Source organism: Megalops cyprinoides, chromosome 8 (assembly GCF_013368585.1).
Source record: "Megalops cyprinoides isolate fMegCyp1 chromosome 8, fMegCyp1.pri, whole genome shotgun sequence".
Taxonomy (NCBI): domain Eukaryota; kingdom Metazoa; phylum Chordata; class Actinopteri; order Elopiformes; family Megalopidae; genus Megalops; species Megalops cyprinoides.
Window position 1 is genome coordinate 5,588,275 of NC_050590.1, and position 20,217 is coordinate 5,608,491.

The following is a 20,217-nucleotide window of genomic DNA, read 5'->3' on the forward strand; positions in this document are numbered from 1 at the left end:
CAGCTGAAGAAAGATTATTATTATTACTATTATTATTAGGGGCCAAGCACCGAAGGTGCTAGTTATTATTATTATCGTTATTATTACATTACATTACATCATTTAGCAGACGCTCTTACCCAGAGTAAGATATTATTGATATTATTATTATTATTATTATTATTTTACATCACTAGATGGCGCTGTCGTTCCATGGTTCGTGAGTGGTGTAATTTTACTTACCATGGAACGACAGCGCCATCTATTGATATAATGATAATATCTTTCCTCAACTCGAGCTACAGCTGGTGTATTGGCTCTATTTTAATTCAGACCTGACGTCGTTTATATGTTCACAAAAGCATGGAGTACGTTGCAAAACTGTTAAATTGTTCTGAGTCCCTCTCTAGTTACTTTTTAATAATTTACTTAAGAAGGGACAGTTACATGAAATTGTCATTGTCATAAAATTACTTATTTTAACAAGCCCCCCACTAGAGGGCAGCGTAACACATACACATAATTTTATTTGCATTTCACTTCCAGGTTTCACATTAAACTTCCGGTATTATGTTTTTCCCGTTCTTTTCTATCGGCCTGAACCATCATGGTGGGTAATAAATAGAAGTTGTCCCGTGCAACATCGGTCTCAATCCTTGACTTGTGTTAATCGCTTCATCCTTCTCAGAGTGTTACAGCAAAAACCAAAATATTTTGAGCCATCGCAGCCACAAATTGGGATGCACTACTGTTAATTTTACGTAGAGTCAGGGATTTGTTGTAGAGAGTGGGGTGTTCTTTGAAGAAAGAAGTGTCGTTACTTTTACGTGGGGTCGCTACTTTGAGATATGTGCAGAACGTTTATATAACATTTTGGCAGGGATCAGGTACTAGGTACTACTAGCAATTTACAATGGCAGCCAAATTGCTGAAATATCTTTAATGCTGGAGTCATATCTGTGACTTAGTTCTGGAGTCAGATTTGCAGTTTGGTTAACGTAACCTAGGCAACGCAGTCTAATTACTGTGTAATGTTATTAATATTAACTAAGTAGCTGGAGGGCCGTTGATACATCAGCCTGATGCGCCACGTAACTTATTCATTTAATTAAGATACACTTAATAGGTAGATAAATGCTCTTAGCTCTTAGGTGACTGTCTGCTATGTTTTTAGCCTAGCTGGCTAAGGTAGTTAACTATATGTAATGTGTGTATGTTTGGTGAATATACATGGATAGGTGCGAGGACCTTGAGAAATGATTGACGTTAAACCGATTAAAAGTTGGTCTCTGATAAATACGTGTATTTGTCTTTGACCATTACATGGTCAGGTGTTTTGCGCTATACGGAGAGAAACTGAAACCTTGCTGGTGTATTTGTAATGCTGTCCCCGTATGACCCTGTGTATAATAATTCATTAATAAAACTAAAGAATTAAGTTAAGCACTATAATTTGATATCTGTCTTGTGAAGGCAGCTTGGCTTTTGTGAAAGTGTGGTACCAGGTGGAAATCGGTTCCAAACTGCATTGACTGAAGGGTGTATTTTGGTGCGTTTACAGGGACGTGTCAGGACGAAGACGGTGAAGAAGGCCGCGCGGGTCATCATTGAGAAATACTACACCCGCCTGGGCAACGACTTCCACACCAACAAGAGGGTGTGCGAGGAGATCGCCATCATCCCCAGCAAGAAGCTGCGCAACAAGATTGCAGGGTGAGTGTGGCGTGGCTGAAAGGAGCGCGGCTCGTGACCGCAATGCTTGCAGGTTTGGTTCTCCGCTGGGGCACTGCCGCTGCTTGGGCATGGTACCCAACCCAGAATTGCCTTAGTAAATATCCAGCGGTATAAATGGCTAATACGCAAAGATGTAACCTATGCGTTTAAGTAAATATAATGCTAAATGCCAGTATTGTAATGAGCGAACGCCTGACTCCGGCTGCGCCTGCACATGGTGTGATGGAACTAGTACTCCACTGCTGCCCGTCGTAGCTGACTAGATTCGTGCTGTTACGGGCATGTAATGTGAAGATGCAAGCAAAGAAACGATCGTAATGGGTAACAGGTCTGGCTCCTGTTGTGCTTCTGTGAGCACACTCAGACAGTGACTTTGACTTAACGTCTCACCAACACCAACAGAATGTCTCGGCCTCATATCTGCTGTTGTCAGTTAAGTAGGAAGTGTGCATGGGTACACAGTGAACTTGAATGTACAAAATGGTACTTGTCAAAAGAAATTAGGGTGAAAAGAATAAAATGGCTTTATCTGGGCAAATGCGTTTCAGGCAGTGAACTTCAGGTGTTGACATGTGTTACATGCATTCTGGTGCAGGTCTGGCTGTTGAGTGCTTTCTTGTGCAGCTAGCCATTTTCATTGTTTTCGCTCTTTTTATTTGACCAGCATTGCATTGCCTACGTTACGTTGTGGGTATACGGCCTCTGCTTCTCTCCACTGTCATGATGACAGCACTGTTGCCTTTTGAAGCACCTGCTGCCTGTAATTGCTGTGCACGTCTTTGAAGCAGTGCCTACTCCAGCAAGGGGAACGTGCATTGAACTGAGTCAGACACTGCTGCTTGTTCAAGGGCATCCGTTTACACCAGGCTGCGATATGTGTTCATTGTCAGCCCATCCAAGTGATATAAAGATCAGCTGAAGTGCCTGAAGTTAATCCTGGTGAATAAACAGGTAGTCTCCGTTATACAGGCAGTAGGGTCCAGTAGTATAAAGGTTTAAGTGCATTGTGCTGAAGCTGCGGGTGTGCCCCTCTTTGCAGGTATGTCACCCATCTGATGAAGCGCATCCAAAGAGGTCCTGTCAGAGGCATCTCCATCAAACTGCAGGAGGAGGAGAGGGAGAGGAGGGACAACTATGTCCCCGAGGTCAGTGTCTGCCCACCCTGTGGAGGGCTGCCCTCTCCCTCCCCTGTTCCCCTGAGTGACCTTTGTACCCTTCGACTTTCCCACGCACCTTTACCCACTGCGTCTGCTCCTAACCTCTATGAGTTTTCCCTACACACATTTTACCACTGAGTGTGTTCTGAAATATGTTTGCCCAGCAATTTCCTCCTTTCCCGAATCCTAACCTGAGCTTCTTCCTGTACTGTTGGATATCACTTGAAGTGCTGCTGGATAAGACAGCATTAACATTATACCGTGAGCAAGCTCACTTGACTCCAGACAGAAGCATTGTGTGTAGGTCTCTGAATTGATGTTCGAAGTAAATTTGGAGCCAACAGAAATTTTAACTGAAGGGTCAGCATATGCACACTGCATACTGCACGTCCCTGGTTCAGATTGGATTTTACCTTGATATCCCTCAGGTCATTGAGGATTCTGATTACAGGAGAAATAAAACACTAGTTTCCATGTTCTTTACCTTTCCCTCACTTGCCTTCTCACGACCCTTTTGACTTAAATGTATGCTTGATAGCAGTACATTCAAGCACACTTGTTAAGATTCCAGGGTTGTACAGTTGTCTGCAGTGTGTGACCCCATTCTGTGTGTGTTTCCAGGTCTCTGCTTTGGACCAAGAGATCATTGAAGTAGATCCTGACACCAAAGAGATGCTGAAGTTGCTGGTAAGAACCTTAAAAAAAGCTTCCGTTTACATCTGCTGCTTGGAATATGTTTTGTGTGATGCTTAGAATTCTAAATGTGATGTTTAGAGTGGGAATATGTGTCATGATGCAATATGCCAGTAAAAACTGTTGGTATGGCCTTTTAAAAAGTTTGCATTAAGACATTGTATCGAAAGTGACTATGGCCTGAATGTTGCCAGCTCATTGGTACTACAGGGAGAATGAACTGAAAGCCTGTCCCGTGTTTGCTGGAAGTACTATCCCTTTCAAACCCTGTATCTTTCAGACATTTTGATTGCATTTCTTCATCACGCATCCTTGATGTCAGTTGTACGGCTGCAGAAATGACTGTTAACACATCTACTGCAGAGCAATTTTATGTGTCAAAATGATGGCGTAAAAGATAATCATAGGAATTACCGGCGGGTGCCTTTTTTTCCAGTGAGAAGTCATTTTCTAATTGTACACCTCTGGTGGTATTTGAGAATACACGAGAAAGCTGCTGCGAAAATGAGAGCGTCACACAGATGAAAGGGGCTCATCTTTATTGAAAAATGTTGCGTTAATGTTTTATGAATGTAGCTGCTGAAATTCTTTTGATCTGCGCACCTCTGCTTGTAACCCATCAGCTGGAATAAGAGGGCAAAATGCTACCGGCCACTGACAATTTCATTACAGGGACGGGGAGGGAATATGCGGCCTAAGGTGAAGGGGGCATTTGCCTGGTCAGCAGTGGACGTATCAGCTGGCTGCTAGATTTAATTTAGATAAAAGCTGAGTCACAGTCTCCACGTTCCCCCCCATTGAGTGTGAACAGAATTTATTGTTAAGCTCTCTATTAAAGGGACTATTGAATATTTATTTCAAATTAAATCTGAGCTGCGGTGTGTATGCCGCTGGTATACTCGCGGAACAGTGACATGTTGTCTTGACCTGTGGGGTTTTGAGGTCAGTAACGTGTCTCTCCTCTCTTCCAGGACTTTGGCAGCCTGTCAAACCTGCAGGTGACCCAGCCCACCGTCGGAATGAATTTTAAAACGCCCAGAGGAGTGTAGACTTTTGTAATATATTTCCCCCTCAATAAAGAGGAAAAAAAATGATCTCTCTTGTTCATCGAGTAGTGTTGCATCTTGTCCGCTTGGCTGGAATATTCGGCTTGTGAATGCATTACACTCTTCTTTGCGTGGCATGTGGAGTTCATAGTGCTTTGGACCTCTGCCTTTTTGGGTAACTATGCATTTGGTCTTGAGTATTATGCGAAATCCTGTTCTGATCCATGTAAACCAAGACAAATGTTTTTTTTGTCCCGATGTGTGGTTTGAATACAGGAACAGTGGTGGAGTCTTGAGTCAGTCTGAGATTCTCAGCATAATTTATATTTATGTTAAGATACAGTTTCACTTTTAAGAGGTGTATTATCTTTTTGTAACTCTCGAGAACTCTTGTTTTTGCTGTTTTATGGCTACCTTCTGATTAGTTAGGTAGTGAACTCCTAAGAAAGCATCTGACAATTTCGATAACTACCAATTTGGCAAGCGAGGCCTTTTGCTGGTTGGACAGCATCCTGTTGTGGTGCCCCCTCAGCATGTGCAGAAATGTCACGGAACTACGGAGTGGTTCCTTGGATACGTCAACAGGATGACCAAAGCACTAACCGTTTTGTACCCCCAATTCTGAAGAATTGGGATGTTTGTATGTGGCACATGTTTTTTGCACAAATATTAGAGAGGTGGCAAAATGAAAATGCCACACCATTAAAAAATGTTCAGCACCTAAGTCTTAAGTCTTATTTTTTTTAAAGGTAAAAGGGAGTGTCCAAGTAAAGTGAAGCAAATACACTTAGAAAATAGACACATCTGGTTTACTTTCACAAGTCTCCATAGGAACAGGCAGTTTTTTCTGTGGTGTGTTAATGCAAGAGGGACTGGATGTCTTGTTCAGCTGGACCTCCCTGAAAGTCCTTTTAACAGAAGTGATGCTAATAATTTTTCACATTCCACTTCAGAGACGTTTTTTTTAAACAGTTGCCGCCACCGTGGGTCTGTCCCTCCTTCCATCCCTCTGTCCTTCACACACCTGTTTTTCAGCTTCCATCTCCCTCTGGCACCACTTTCACACTCCCTCACTGCCCCTTCCATTTGTCTGCTTTCTCACCCATCTTCTCGGTAGTGCTTCTCTTTGTCCTGCCAGGATTTTCTCCTCATTTACTTCAATTCAATCTCCTCATTTACTTCAATTTCTCTCTTTTCGTTTCTGCAGCTCCCTAGTCATCCTTTTATGTTGGAAACGTTTCTGAAATTTCTGCCCATTGCTGTGCATCCCTACGCTCTCTTCAGTGGTCACACACCTTCCCTCTTCGGATTCTACCCTCCCTTTTCTCATCTTGTTCTTTCCGTTGACTTTCTACTGGATTTCCCTCCTTTGTCCTTCCATTTCAAAATAAAAATACCAATTTTAGGAATAAATTCTTAACCACTCTGTTCAGATAAAACAGCCTCTCCTCATAATACCAGAGTTTAAAAGTAAGATACTAAATGTAACTCATTAGCTGTCTATGGTGTCTGGTCGGCCTCCTCCGTATTCTTGAGAGTGATGAGACAGTGGACTACAAAGCAGGTTGCGTTTCTCTACGCTGCCATCAGTGATTGGTCTCTGTGTGTTGGTGTCAAATGTGAGGAGAAAAGCAACGCTAAAACTGCTTATGGGGCATTTCACACCTTTGTCAAAAAGTAAACCTATCGCCACCCTTCAAGGTGAAAGAACCTCCAAAGTGGCGGTTTTATCCTTTTGTATGACCACTGAAAATCAATGGGCCATAATCAGATTGACAATATGGCGTTCCCTGTCTCACCTACAGCATGTCGTGTGTGGTTATTCAGGTTATTCTGATTCCAACAGGAGACCCTTAAGTGTGCCATTCAATTGTTAACCAAAAGATAACTGAACATTTCATTTTCTGCAGTATGGGACCAGAAACTAAAATCGAAAGATTATATTTCACATACTTTTCATGTTCGAAATTATAAACTTGCTTCACCGTTTCAAATGAGTGCTCATGTCAAATAACGTGGAAAAGCATCAAGCCACCTTCAACCAGCACAGACATGTAAAATATACACGACAAACTGTATTTAGACTCAATGGCAGGATATAAAATGTATTGGAGCACCAATACAAAATAAGAACAGGGAAATATGTTTTTTTTTTCTCCATTTTGTTTTTTAAAAAAAGCCACAGAATATTCTACAGAAAGCAAAAAGATCTTTGTACAGAAAGGGGCAACAACAGAATGACTCACCTGCCACACAATAAAACCTGCGGCTCCATTTTAGTAGAGAGACAAAAAAAAGGAGCAAACAGTAACATAAACAACTCGAGCAGCCAACTGCTAACCTATGACAACTACAGTTACACAAAACAGAGCTTTATATTCAAAACACGGCATATGTAAGAAATGTATTTTCGAAAATTGTGAAAAAGTGCAATACAGGTTTGTTTGACTGTCTACCACTTTATCCCTCAGTGGGTCTTTTTTTTTTTTTTTTTTTGCTCAACTTTTCAACAAGTCTTATATTTCTTGTATCCATAAGGAGAATTATTTCTTACAGTTATATTAACATTCATGAGGATGAACATAACCAGGAAACATGATTTTCACCAAAGTCGAGTGATTAATTATGATTGCAAACGACATCTTTCTTTGGGTAAAGGGCAGAGGGAAAACAAGTTTGTAACATGAACATATTTTAATTATTTCCTTTTTTACATTGAAATTGTTTACAGAGCTAGGTCTGTTCTTCATATAAAACAAACTACATGTTTAAAAAAAAAAAAACATGATTTGGGAGTTGCATTCAAAAGGAGAAAACGTTTGCATTTCTCTTGAGCCATAGCCTCTAAAATGCAGATGGAAATTTTTTTTTCCTACAGCCGAAAAGGGGAGAGGTGAAAAAACTACTGTGCTCTGATGCTCTTTTGAAGGACTGGGGCCTGGACGGAACCCAGCTTCAAAACATATTCTGATGCTGTAGAATCTTACTTCCTGACCAAAAATACTGGCTTTTAGGACACGGGGGAACCTTTGTCAGCGCTCACAGCACAGCTGAAGTTGCAGAGCCATTTTTAATAAATGATATGGTCAAACAGGCTGAGGCTCAGAGCTGCCATTAACAGGGCCTTGAGCGCAGGCCTCTGATCTTCAGCCCAAAGGGAGTACTGAGGTTTACCTGTGGTCTCTGGAAGCCCAGTCTCCACCAAGGAACAGCACTGCCAAATGGTTTGCAGGCAGATACTCAGCGGGCCTAACAGTAATACAAGACACCTCGGTCAAGGGCTGGGTGCCTCCAACGACAAATTCAGGAATAGACCAACATAATATACAAGTGGGCTCGTTTCACAAGGTACTTTTTTCAAATGGAACTCCCACAAAACAAGGCTTTAACATCTTAATGTACAAAGGGGAGGAGGGGAGGGGGGGAATCAAAGTCACTGAATGTATCAATCCTTTCAAACGCAATAAAACTTGCAGATTCTCCCCTAATACATAGAGAAGCACCGAACTGCAAGAAAACGGGATTTCCACACACACATCCAAAAAACATTGCAATGACGGAATAAGAATGAGGCAGTTTTAAACATATATACATATCTATATGTATATGTATATAAAATAATACATAGAAACATATTGGACAATAATAAAAGACATGGCACAATATATGACACAGAGGAGGAGGGGGTAAACAAACATCATTCACTCAAAATGATAGATAAAAAATGGCAGAGTTAAGGGAATTAAAAGACTTTTCGCCCGATGTTCACTTCACTGGAACACGGAACGATGTATACGAAAACGCACAAATAAATGACACTAATGCAAATGTCCAAACACTGTAGATTTGTGCCAAAAAAAGCACCAACACCAATACCGGCATACTTTATTTTTCCTTTATCTTTAGAGTTACAAAAACGGTGTCTTTTGGAACGGTCTCCATGGCAACCAAAGGAAAAAAAAGTTGTTTTTTTTGTTTTGTTTTTGTGTTTTTTCTTTTTTTTGTTTTTCTTTTTTTTTTTTGCTGAGAATACCACAATCTTCTGGCTGAAGAAACCTCTGTTGTCACTGAGAGAATGTTGATTCTTCTTTAAATTGCAAGCTGTCTCCATTAGGTGGCCATCTCCTTCCTGAGAGTAAGCAAGGTGACCCAAGAGTTTTAGTTTTTTTTTTTCCTATTTTTCTTGAAGGGTTTGGAGAATTCATCCATTTTTGTTTCCTTTCGTTCTCCCAGCCCTCCTCCCCCCTAACCTCCCCCAAACCCCTTGCTGCCTCACGGCCACAGTGGGGTGGGGGGTGGCGGGGAGGGGGGAACGAGGGAGTGGGGCTCAGGCCGTGGTGATGGCGTTCAGGTCCTTCATCAGACCCTCCAGATGGGCCATTTCCTCCGTCAACTCATCTGTCTCGTAGCTCTGAGGGAAAGGAACAGGGTTACTGCCAGGGGGAGGCGGGGGGAAGAGGGCGGCCCAGGTGAGAAGAGGGGCAAGGAGGGGGTGAGGGGTGAGGGGCGGGGGGGGGGCAAAGGACAGGGCTTTGAGGAGGGAGGCTGGTCAGTGAGACTGCGGCACAAGACCAAATACGAGAATTAGGGCATAAAACAAGTGCAGCCCACAGCCAAAAGCAATTATCAGAGCGTCGGGAAGCAGGACAGCAAGATCAATGCAGAACAAAATCAAAAGAAATTCATCCAAATGGGTTTGAGTGATTCATTTGAATTAGATTTAACAAACAAATACATGGTTACGGGTCATGTGGTAATAAATGCAGCCAAATGACAAAAAAAAAAACGAAACAAGTAAATGAAATGGACACAACGTTATTAGCGCAGAAATAAAGGAGAAAGAAGAAAAAAAATTCATTAGCAAACAAATTGTGAAACATGAATCAAATGAATACTTCTTTTTCTTGTGAATGACTGTGTAGATAAAATAACATCCCACAAAGCACCACAAATTCATCTCTCAAGTACATTTATAATAATAAACTACATGAGCTTCCCCAGGGTAAAAATATCACTGTGTCTGTATAGACTGCACAGTCATGCATTTTCTCCTAATGAGGGGCTTCTGAAATTTGGGACAGAACAGGCCCCCACACACTCTCCTCCTGGGCGGGGGGGGGATACTCACACTCTCTACATCCTCCAGCATCTTGCTGGTCTCGGGCACGTCGGGGGCGCTGGGCACCGTGACGGGCATGGGCGTGCGTGTCCTGCCCAAGGTTCCGATGGACGCTGTCTTCACTGAGTGCAGCTGGGAGGCGGGGCCTGAAACGTCAGCACACACTAAGGACAGGCGGGGGGGGGGGGTTGGGGGGGGGGAAGAACCACGCAAACAGAGAGAATATTCAGGTTAAACATGATGAAACATCAGAGGAAAAAAAAGCCATAAAATCATGACTGAGATTAAGCTTGATGCTTACGCTTTAGTGCTGTGAGGGAATCAAAAGTGTTAACAAGTTTCAGGAGGAGGACTAATAGCATCACAGCATTTACTCCACACCGCACTGCCCCACCTACTGTGGGCATCACTCTGAGGCCCACCTCCAAAAAAAAAACACTGTCACAGGCAGCGTGAATGAAGGCTGGGGAGGCTGCACAAGCAAAGGTGGAGTAACTGTGTGAGGGTGGAGTAACTGTGAGGGTGGAGTAACTCTGTGAGGGTGGAGTAACTATGTGAGGATGGAGTATTTGTGTGAGGGTGGAGTAACTATGTGAGGGTGGAGTAACTGTGAGGATGGAGTATTTGTGTGAGGGTGGAGTAACTATGTGAGGGTGGAGTAACTGTGAGGATGGAGTATTTGTGTGAGGGTGGAGTATTTGTGTGAGGGTGGAGTAACTGTGTGAGTGAGAGTACAGCAGTTATGTGAATAGGTGTAGAGTAGTTGTGTGAATGAAGGTGGAGTATTTGACCATGAGCTACATGAAGGAGAATCAGCAAAGCCTCATTAATGACAGTTATCTCCAACTGCAAGCTGCAACTGCGCCTACCTTCTTCTAATCATAGAAACTTAGGAACTTAGAAACTCTTATTACAGTCAAGACGTTTCTCTCTTCAATTTTTTTTGAGATGTGAAATATGTGATACACATGATGTCAAGCATGTTCGTAGAGGCAGTGCCACTCGGGCACAGATGGCCAGACTCACCAGTCTGAGAGAGCAGAGGGGTGCTGGGGAGGGCTGGCGACTCAAAGGTGGGGTTGTGGGCGGGAACGGCAGGCACGGCAAAGCTCTTGAGGGGGTGGGTGGGGCGGACGTGCGCAGTGGGGGGGTTGTAGCTGGGCTCTTCCTCGGGGGCGGAGCCGAGAAAAGTGCTGTCGGTCTCTGAGCGGTCGGCCGCGGAGGCAGTCTGCCCCGTGGCCGGTAGGGGGTCTGTGTTGGGGGTGTTTCTCACCGACTCTGAAATCACATGGGCGGAGACATCACTTTCCACTCTCTGTACACAATACCTGGCTTGGGGCGGTCCACTGGGACCGTGATGTTTGCCTTAAGTCCACTCATAAACCATTCCCAAAAGGTTCTGTTAGGTGGTTAAAGTTAAGCGGTACCGCATACTCAATACAGGACGCACTGCGGGACCGAACACACAGAACAAACCCTTCACTTTTACTTCTGCTTCTCTGTGAAGAGCATAATTGTTTGATTGCCAGGTACAATACACATAGACAATTTCCGCCAGTTGATAAAATGCTTTTATCTTTTTTTTTTGGACCCACTTCGGTGAGAGTCAATGGGCCTCTTTCAGCCAGTGCACCCTTGAGAGACACAAAAAAAAATTTTGCTGACATGCGCTTACATGAAGCAGACAGCAGAGGGCGCTGGACAGGACATGGAGAGGCATAGCTTCAGCAGATGGGCTTTCTATGTTACTAGAGCAGCACCGTTTTGGTGCATGTGCAGTGATGGCTCACAGAGTCTGAGAGAAAGAGGCAGAGGGAGGCGTGGGAAAATTTCTTAGTGGGGACAGAACCATCGTAGTGGAGTACCAGATGTGCTATGGCATGACAACATACGCACAGCATGGCCTGATGGAGGAATCTCAATAGTTTTTACAGCAAAAGGGGACTGTTTTTACCTCTATTTAGAGTTACCTTTTAACGAAACATCCACATGATGTGTTTCCGTACCCCACTTAGAGATAGGAGATTCTTGGAACAATGAACCTTCGAAAATAAGCGCGTCTGATTGGCCCCCCTGTGGCTGTGCCACCCAGAATGCCCCGCTGGGCAGCCTCACCTGCGGAGTCGGCCCTGTCTAGGTGGGAGATGGGGGTGGCGAGGGGCCGAGGGTTGACCTGGTGGTGGAGGTAGCTGCGTGTCGGCGAGGCCAGGCTGCCCGAGTGATAATGGTGGTGATGGTTATCGAGGGAATGGATGGGGTGAGCACTAATCACAGCTGTGAATGAACACAAACAACACAGGCCACATTTACACGTGGGAAACACACATGCACGCACACATACACGCACACACACACACACGCACACACACACACACACGCACTCACACACGTTCACACGCGCACACACAGACACATGCATGCGCATACACACACACACGCGTGCACACACACACAGACATGCATCCATACTCCCCTATGCATGTGTGTACACACACACACACACACACACACACACACACACACACACACAGTAATGGCAAACCTTGTTTTACACTGGGAGTGCTGTATATTAGGACTGCTTGGATTGACGGTTACAAATTAATCTGATGGCTGACATCTTGTATCATGTCAAAAAGCAAGACTCAATGTAAATAATTCAGATTAACTGTCAAGGCACTGCACACTATATTCCAACTGAAAATAATACACTCTTCTGCTTTGAATTTCTACGTGCTCATTCATAAAACATCTGTTATTGTCTGTGTTTAATGTCCTTTGGGACACCTGCGAAATATTTGCTGATAAGGAAACCTGCTGAATCAGTTTCCATGGCCAACAACAGCATGGCTTTAAATGGCATTTAAGTTTAGAAGTCTGCAGGAAAATCATTTCAGTTCTGGCTGCACCATGAGATTCAGTCAACAATAAAAAAAAATCAATACGAGGTGATTCCCAGTCAAGTGTGAAAACTGACATTTTGTACTTGACTGAATTTTTCCCAGGTACATAACCTTTTACAGCCGTGTGTTATCTTCATAAAGAAGGCAGCTAAAATCAACAGCATGTGACGGAGAATGGGAGTGAAATGTCTGCTGAGGGGTGCTCTGGGTGGGCTTGTGATGGATGTTAGAGCAGGGATGGACCCAGCCTTCAGCCAATAGGAGCACTGGAACCCTGTTGGGGGGGGGGGGGGGGTGCCCTTGGCATCAAGGCTGGGGAACACACTTACGCTGTGGGGGCTGAGCATCAAAGGGCATCATCATTTTGGGTCTCATCCCCCGCCGCCCTGCCAGTGTAGACATGCTGTCCTCTGACTCGTGGCCTGCAAATCAAACAATCTGCCCGTCAGACCGAGTCTCTACCCACCCTGCGCTGCGACCCTGCCCCCCTACCCTAAGTCTCCACCCTCTGTCCAATCACAAGCATGTAAGTGAGTCTCTGCTCCTTTCCCTATGACCTACCCCTTGGTCAGCCCGACCCTTAGTCTCCATCCTCTGTCCAATCACAGGCATGTACGACTGAGACTCCACCCCCTTACCCTGTGACCTATCCATCTGACAGTCTTTACCCTCTGTCCAACCACAAGCATGTAGACTGAGTCTCCACCCCCTTACCCTGTGACCTACCCTTTGGTCAGTATCCCCCCTCTGCCCAATCATGAGCATATAAGACTGAATCTCCACCCCTTGATCAGCGATGAGCCTGTGACCTGCCCTATCATCTTAGCGCCCTTGCCTGGCTGTCCACTCCCCTCTCCTGAAGCGCACTCTCAGTCATGTAAGGTAGCAGCCTGAGTATCTACAGATAGGTAAGGGCAGACTAATCTCAGCTTTGGTCTAAGAGGGGTCCATTTTTTACTTACTTCATGTTGAATCATGTTCAATCTTAAATTATCTAAACCTGGTGCGGGAACATTTCCCCAGTAGGGGGCAGCAAATACCTATGCAACTTCTCCAAATGAGCTTTCTCTAAAACGTTTGTTTTTCACGCATGGGGTCAGGTAACAGCTTAGGGAAAGACTGTGGAGGACGAACAGATACATAAGAGCAACCTGCACTACAACTCCAATGTGCACCAGTACCCATTCATATAAGGTCAGCCTCATGGCAGGGGCATATAATTACTGCGAATTTCATACTGTACCATTCACTGTACACTGTACCTTTTATCAATCCTGGAAAAGAAAAAATATTAGCACAAAAAAATAATTCTGCTTTCGGCTTGAAAATAAGGTCCCCCCCCGGAGTGCCATTGCATGAACAGCACTGGAAGGGAGGCTCTCACAGCATCATCATCGGAATGTGCTGTTACCCCAGCTGCACCCAGGCCGAAATCTTTTCCAATTGCCAGAAGGTACAGGACATGAGCACCCAGGGAGATGAAGGCTTGCAGGAACAGACGCTGCCTAGACAGGGTGGGGGGGGGCAGAGTCTCACCGCGGTAGGAGTTGCGTCGCTGGTGGATGGGGTTGTCCATGGGGCCATCCACGGGCGTGATGTCCTGGGAGGTGCGGGGGATGGGCGTGTCGGTCATCACCGGGTTGGGCTCGGGGGACTTGTCCATGGGCTTCAGCTCCAAGCGCTCGTGGTGGATCCACAGGTCCGGGGGCTTCAGGTCCTTGGAGTTGCCCTTGTACTTGTGGGAGCCGTTGGTGGACTTGCAGGCTGCCCGTTTCCTAAAAATCAGGCAAAGGGGAGAGATCCACTTGTCAGGCATGATCCTTACTGGACAGAAAACTGTGTCTTGAGCCACAGGAGGGTTAAAAAAAAACATGGCAGTTTAGGGCTGTCTATTGTCTTGACTTTCTGTGCCGTTGGCCCTGCCTCTGTTGATCTAATGCAGGCAGTGAGGACGGACAGGAAGAAACACGCTATGCAGTAGATCAGCGTTTCTCAGTCCTGGTGCTGGAGACCCACATTTCATGCCAGTTTTTGTTCTGACTGAGGTCAGTTAATGAGGTGTGACCGAGAGTCCCTTTCACAGCTACGCCTGACAGAAAGGTACCGCTGAAGGTGTTTTTGCGCTGATAGACAGATTTAAGGTTCTGTTTTCCTGTTAACTTATTTTTCTTCAATATTTATCTACCTTAGATTTATGGAAGCCATCACAAACGCGTACGTCTAATTAGTTGTTTTCTTGCTGGTTTAATTACTCTACAACGGCTATCAGAATAATTAATTAATCTCAAGCAAGCACGCTGAATATGAATCTAATTCATGTAATTTGGCTAAACAAACCCAATAAAGTGAGAAATAACATTTTTATGAGTGCAGACACACCTTCAACTTCACATTTTTTTTTGCCACAGAGTAGCTGCAGCAGGTAACTGCCAGACAACATCAAATCCATACATCAGCATTCAACGATCACCCCAATCAGGAATGCCACTGCAGTACAGTGGAGGGAGAAATGACATGCAATGAAAAAGCTGTCGGCTGGGATCCTGGGTGCACTTGAGCAAACTACTTAAGCTGAATGGCTTCTGCAAATATCTGACTATATAAATGGATATTACCTTTACCTGTAAGATTTGCAAATGCATAACAATCATACATTACCGAGTGGTGGTGGGGGGGGGGTGAGTTGTTGAAAATGATAGCTTAAAAGGTTCAAAGAATTGCACTGGTGTGTAAAATATCTTGGAGAGGTCTAGCAAATACAGAAAAAGAGGAATGCATTTAAATTAAATTGCCCTGGCTGATGGCCTCTGCCAGGCGTACAAATAATGTAATGTAATAAGACTTGGTTAGCCGAGACCAGCTGGGAGTAGAACCGGCATGCACAATGGGGCCAACCGGGGGGGAGGGGTGTTTGGGGGGGGTCAGGATGAAGGCTGGCTAATGTTGACCTACTTTTTCTGGTGAGACGTGGTGCGGCGAGTGCACAGGAAGGCCCCCACCATCACCACGATGATGGTGAATGCGCCCACCGAGATGATGATGACGATGACGAGAATGTGGTTCTCGCCCCCTCCTGTCACGCCCGATTTGCCTGGGAGAGACAGCAGAGACCAAGCAGTCGGATCAGCGCTGAGGCTTACAAATGAGGCTGAGGCTTACGAACGAGGGGCGTATCGCTTTTCGTTTTTAAAAATCACCACTTTGTGTCCGGTCTGTCATTGAATGTTGGCATGCCGACCAGTGCAGGTTATGTTACGGTGGCTACAGTCCACTTCATGGTTTTCAATTCAGGTTTCTCCGTTGTTAAGACTGCTAATGTGTGACTCTACATGCAACTAAATTTGCTTTGCTGGTCAACCTGTGCATTTGGCTCTCTTGCACTTGACTCATTGTCAGATGGAAAAGACAGACATACGGTATCATGTACAGTAAGCACGTACAGTGAAGTGTAACTCACTCCCTTTCCTTGCTGTGCCTTTACGACACCCAGGAAATACACAGATCTGACACCACACTGTACTGTAAATCCGAAATATCACTATTTTCACCCAACACAAATTCTGGTTTGCTTAAGTAACGGGCATTTTACCCCGGCAGGCATGTTAAAATCTTCTAAATAGAGATGTAAGAACTAAATAAATGAAGTGTGCTGAAAAACACTCTTGCTCTGTCTTGTGTGCCGTTTCCTTCAAGTCCTTATTTCTCTGTCTGAAGTCAAAGGCAAAACGCGAGCAAATCTAATCTGAACAACTGCCTCTTTCATCAATACTGCAAACACATAAAACTTTCAGTGTTTTGATTTCTTTGTATACTTTGAAATGGTTTATCATTTTGAGTACAGCTGTTACATTTATCTTGTCTGCATAAAGAAAGAGAGACTCTGAAAGGAAATAAAAAAACAGCTTCTGACGTGTCCTGAAATCATAATTTCAGAGAGCAGGGAGATTCTCCAGCTGGATATGCAGTGCACAGACTTATGCATAATATTCTATTTTAAATTTGATTTCCCAAAATGTCAGACTGAAGGCACCGGTATATATGAGGTGTGCGCTCAGTTTGGAACCATTTACTTCCTGTCATATCTGATTATTCTCCAGGTACAATTCTGACCACTGTGAGAACAGCCCCTGAAAACAGCAGACAACCAGTGCACATATGACCTTCACAACGCAACAGTGGTGTGAGAAGACGACTACAAAAGCACGTCCGGTGACTGCTGAGAATAAAAGGGTGTATTACCGACTGGCGAGCCGAAGCCATGGTCTGGGGCAGGGGGTCCACCACCTGGCTTCACTGGGCCCCCGGAGGCTGTGAGAGGGAGACTACAGGTTACCAAAAGGAAGGCCCATTTGCAACCCACGCCTGAATGAGCACTTAAGTATGCATGGGCTGGACCAGGCCACAAACACTGCGACCATCTGCAGCGGTCAGTCCTGTGATGTAACAACCAAGAGCCTGCTGTAGGCTCTTAGGGGAGGTGCTACACAATGGCAGTGTGGATTCTGGCCTTCTCCAGGCCCCTGTGGAAGACCGGTGTTGCAATGGGGAAGGATAGATGGATTTGGAGGGGGGGGGGGGGGCGTGGCACATAAATCTAAAGCTTGAGATACAGAACAGCACCTGTCATTACAACAAACTCCAAGTCCGGAATCTGTTCACATTATTATATGCGTACTGGGAACAGAAGTCTTACAGAAAATCACATGGCTTCTAATTATAAATGTTCATAAATGTGTGAACATGTGCTGGTGTCAGACGGCAGTTACCTCTAAAATGTATTAATCTCAATTTATAAGAACATTCACATGTAACACCCACATCCTTCATTTGAAATACACTACACTGACAGACTAGTGCTATCTGTGGTGCTAAAGGAAATGTGTAAAATTTAAACTTGGAATTTGCAGAGACATGGCTAACATAAGGAGGTTGACACAAGGGAGAAGTTCAGTACTGCATGGAATGCGTTAAGCGATGAACAGCTGAAACCCATTTCTCCCCACCCCCCCCACCCCCACCTTTGAGGACACAGAGCCTTTCCCGGTAAGATACTGCACTCTGCAGGTTTATCTGGCGTAGCGGGGGCAATGAAGTGTCTAAAACAAGGCCTGCCCACTCTTCTAAGCACCGAGACATCTGCTGATTGACATCTTTAACTTGTAACTTTGAAGGCTCAGACGACCGGTTTGGCTAATCAGAACATGTCCTCCATGCTATCTGCCATGTATCCTTATCTCTCCAGGACAGATGGCGCGCTTGCGAGTTGATGAGAAATACGGAGCTTGTTTATTTTCTCCCGAGTGTTTTTGAAGGGGAGGCTGGAACTTTATTTTGAGAGGGAGGGATTACTTGTCATCGATTAGGAACAACTGACATGAGAGGGAAAAGGTACCAAAAAAAAAAAGAGAGAGAGAGAGAAGAGATAAGAGATAAGAGAACGAAAGGTGCAATTACCTTGATCATTAGCCATTTTGTCAGAAGATTCAGCTAACGGGCCAAGCACAAGCAGCGAGGGAGAGAAAATACAAAAAGCAGACTGGTTAGAGGAGGAGGAAAGCCGGTGGTGGGGAGGGTGGGGAGGTGGGGGTGGGGTGGGGGTGGCTGGCGAGGTGGAGAAACGGTTTGAGAGAAGCAGGCAGGCAGGGTGTTCTGGCCTGGAACAGAGAGGGCCTCACAGAAAACTTCAGAAGCAGTCACCGCAGGCTAATGAGCTAATGAACTCACTGAGAGACCTGGGTCTCAACAGCTGATGGAAAAAAAATTAAATAAATAAATAAATAAGGCTGAGAAGGAAAGCAGGGAAATACACAGCCAACTCCGGGTATAGGAACAAATTAATCTGTGTACTTTACGTCCGTATTCTACCACACATTTCCTTTTCAATCTCGGAGCCCCAATAACAAGTTTTCACTACACTGACTGAATGAAAGCACTCACTTACTTACCCCACTTTGAGGAGCTTTGCAAAGGCATACAAAGCCTCTCGCAAACATTGCTTTAATCAACAATTACAGATGACAACACAAGCAATTTTAGAACCGAAACATGTGGTTTGGACACATACAGATGGTTAAGAGATGCCTTACAAAATTTAGGCTGCAGACTGTAATTTCTAACTGGCTAATCTTTTCTTGATAGTGTAAATGAATGCCATGCCATTATCACACCTTCCACAGAAGGCTGAAAGTGGAGCACACACACACACACACACACACAGGTTTCCTGCCATTTTGTGCTGGAGGCGGCAATGAACAGTACCACCATGTGATTTCTTCTGAACCAAATTAGAAATCATTTGGACGTGATAGTTTTTCGGGAAGGCCAAAGTCTACAGATGGCACAGGGTGTTGGCAGGAGATGTGACAGACAACAACCCAACATGTGGGTCGCCACGGCCTTAAACCACTTTACACGAAATCTGCTCTTTGTTTGAGCTGAGCAATTACCTCAACATAAAGCCTTTAAGATAACATACATTAGAAGAAACGGCAGGCTCTGTTACCCTGCCAAAACAAAATAAGACAAATGGCTTTATGTTGACAAAAGAGATGCAGGCGTGTGGATTCCTGTGTGATTCCTTGACAGCACCGCTCCAGCAGCAGAGAATACAGGCACAGCCACGCTGCCTGCCCCTGGCTACGTGGCCCATTTACCTTTGGGGGTGCGGAAATGTACGGCCTCCGACATCGGGCCCATGCCCTTGGAGTTGCGGGCCTGTATCTTGAAGTAGTAGGTGGTATCCAGGGTGAGCTCTTGGATCTGGTGGGTCAGTCTGTTCCCCACCACTGGCTCGATCACCCAGTCGTGGACCTCCGCATTCACCTCCGTGCTGTAGTATATTATATACCCTGGGAGGAGGGAGGGGAGGGGAGGGGGGAAGTGGAATGAAAAATTACCCATGAAATTCCATACTTTAATCAATCCCCCCTCCCCCCTAAAACACCCTCCCACTTCCATGCTCAGCTCAGGAAACACCCTGTCTGTTAGGTACTCGTATATTCATTTTCATACTTGTTCAACTGTTCCACATGTTTTAGCGAATATAATACTGCCTCTGTAAGCGGCAAAACTCCACCGCAGCTCAGACTGAAGCACACTTACAAGCACATATTCTGAGGCAGTGAGTGAGTCAGGAGAATAAGATAATATTCTTTGGCAAACACAACTTTAAATGCTTTAAAAGTTAGAAAACAACTGCCAGTGGAAAGAAAATCCTTAAATAAATACAGACATACTGGTATAGCTGTGTACATGAGAGTATTAAACCTTGTCTCTAGACTAAGACAGTATGTTAACAGGCACTACTGTACCTGTGATTTTGCCGTTGGCCTCAGAAGGGGGCTGCCAGTTGACAATAATGGTGCGTGGTCTCCCCTCCTTACTCACCACCGTCACATCTTTGGGTGAAGAACTGGGTACTGTGGACCAAGAACATGTTAAGTAATTAAAAACCTTTTTTTGTGATTAAAAAAAAGGTTTCCAATCAGGTGTGCTACACAGTGGAACTTGCCACAAGTTATGCACAGCTTTAGCATCAAAAAAAAAAAAAACAATCATTAAAGTAGCCAAAAATATTCTTTAAAATTAAA

General features: G+C 44.7%; 2 protein-coding genes and 1 non-coding gene across 3 annotated transcripts in view; 2 read left to right on the top strand and 1 right to left on the bottom strand.

Annotated features, from left to right (window-relative positions):
- The first annotated feature begins 532 nt into the window (after positions 1 to 532).
- LOC118782030 (40S ribosomal protein S17) lies at positions 533 to 4,657 on the top strand. The gene is made up of 5 exons (XM_036535245.1): positions 533 to 589; positions 1,541 to 1,692; positions 2,753 to 2,858; positions 3,492 to 3,557; positions 4,535 to 4,657. Exons 1-5 carry the CDS (start codon positions 587 to 589, stop codon positions 4,610 to 4,612), a joined length of 405 nt encoding a protein of 134 aa, XP_036391138.1. The 5' UTR covers positions 533 to 586; the 3' UTR covers positions 4,613 to 4,657.
- Positions 3,720 to 3,846, top strand: LOC118782506. The gene has a single exon (XR_005005148.1). It is a non-coding gene; the product is annotated as a small nucleolar RNA SNORA71 (small nucleolar RNA).
- Positions 4,658 to 8,912: 4,255 nt separating the features above from the next.
- Positions 8,913 to 20,217, bottom strand: part of LOC118781778 (neogenin-like) — a 179,221-nt gene continuing 167,916 nt past the window's right edge. The window contains exons 19-29 of the mRNA XM_036534847.1: positions 19,939 to 20,046; positions 19,282 to 19,476; positions 18,083 to 18,115; positions 16,868 to 16,936; positions 15,581 to 15,719; positions 14,165 to 14,403; positions 12,958 to 13,050; positions 11,844 to 12,002; positions 10,755 to 11,006; positions 9,738 to 9,892; positions 8,913 to 9,020 (exon numbers count right to left, since the gene is read on the bottom strand). Coding sequence (XP_036390740.1) covers positions 8,937 to 9,020; positions 9,738 to 9,892; positions 10,755 to 11,006; positions 11,844 to 12,002; positions 12,958 to 13,050; positions 14,165 to 14,403; positions 15,581 to 15,719; positions 16,868 to 16,936; positions 18,083 to 18,115; positions 19,282 to 19,476; positions 19,939 to 20,046 — 1,526 coding nt within the window. The 3' untranslated portion in view covers positions 8,913 to 8,936. The remainder of the gene's footprint in view (positions 9,021 to 9,737; positions 9,893 to 10,754; positions 11,007 to 11,843; positions 12,003 to 12,957; positions 13,051 to 14,164; positions 14,404 to 15,580; positions 15,720 to 16,867; positions 16,937 to 18,082; positions 18,116 to 19,281; positions 19,477 to 19,938; positions 20,047 to 20,217) is intronic.